Genomic DNA, 1145 nt, shown 5'->3' with positions numbered 1-1145 from the left:
GTTTTACACTAATGATTTGTTTATTATAGTCAATAATAGTGTTTATGAGACACCCATATTGTAGTATTATTAATGATTATTTTTATAAGCCATTTACAATTGATTTGGTTACTATTTTCATTATTATCAAAATTTATTTAAAATTAATCAATTGATTTTATTTTAATTAGATATAACAATAAAACTTTATTCAGTAAAAATAATGGTATTTATTTAAAGACGAATGTAAATATTATTTTCTTTTATCACTTTTATTTATTCTATCAAAGACCATCATTTCTAGTTTATGTTCATTAATATAATTTGTTATTCCATTATTGTTTCTATATTCTTATTTGTTAGGTTTATACTTTTATATTCTATTTGTTATTTTACACTAATAAAGATTAAGAATATTCATTGTTAATGAATCAGTTCAATAGTTATTCTGTTTATTTATTATTTTTATATTATGATTTTATTTTTCTTATTATTCGAAGAATTTTATAAATAAGTTAGTTCATATTATTTAATATCTTTTGTTTTCCATTAATTAACTTTCAAAAAAAAATTAAAACAAATTTAATATTATTTGAATTTTTTCATAAAAACAACCAAAAAATTGTTTAAAAAATTGAATTTATTCATAATGGCATATATTTTGAATAAACCCGCATTTTTCAAAGGAAATCTCTGACAGATAATCTGGTTGCAAATAATCACAGTCCATTGCTATGAAACAACTAATATCAACAAAATCTAGATTCTTTTGTGGCATAGCTTCATTATAATTTGAATTCTCAAAATTCACCAACCTTGGATCTACATTAATTAATGATACATTATGATCAGTCTGTGTGTACTGGTGGTCACCAAAATGAGAGTCTATGTTGTTATATGATAGAATATCTTCCGGTGAACCACTATGGCTAATAATATCCAATTCTTGTTGTAAAGCTTCAGCGTATTTATTTAATTGTTGGAATGGCTCAGATCCAATATATGAATAATGTTCTAATACTTGAGAACTAATATGGTCATTAATACAATTAAATTGATATTCATCAAAAATTGAATCTTCTAAGAACTTTTCTTTTGATAATTTAATGTTATTTTGATCATTGATATTAGTGTTAGATATTTCATTATAATAGTCTTTATTCCCA

General features: G+C 21.8%; 1 protein-coding gene across 1 annotated transcript in view, besides 2 other annotated features; it reads right to left on the bottom strand.

Moving 5' to 3' along the window:
- The first annotated feature begins 119 nt into the window (after window positions 1-119).
- Window positions 120-184: a sequence feature (AT_rich).
- A 246-nt stretch (window positions 185-430) lies between these two features.
- Window positions 431-590: a sequence feature (AT_rich).
- Window positions 591-1059: 469 nt separating this feature from the next.
- The window catches only part of EDI_032260 (uncharacterized protein), a gene marked incomplete at both ends in the record, with an annotated part of 315 nt that continues 229 nt past the window's right edge, over window positions 1060-1145 (bottom strand). The window contains one exon of the mRNA XM_001733291.1: window positions 1060-1145. This exon is cut by the window's right edge and continues 229 nt beyond it. Within this exon, the coding sequence (XP_001733343.1) occupies window positions 1060-1145 (86 nt within the window).

Source organism: Entamoeba dispar, genomic scaffold (assembly GCF_000209125.1).
Source record: "Entamoeba dispar SAW760 scf_1105229459955 genomic scaffold, whole genome shotgun sequence".
Lineage (NCBI taxonomy): Eukaryota > Evosea > Mastigamoebida > Endamoebidae > Entamoeba > Entamoeba dispar.
The sequence above is the reverse complement of the archived record's forward strand: the minus strand, read 5'-3'. Positions and strand labels throughout refer to the sequence as shown.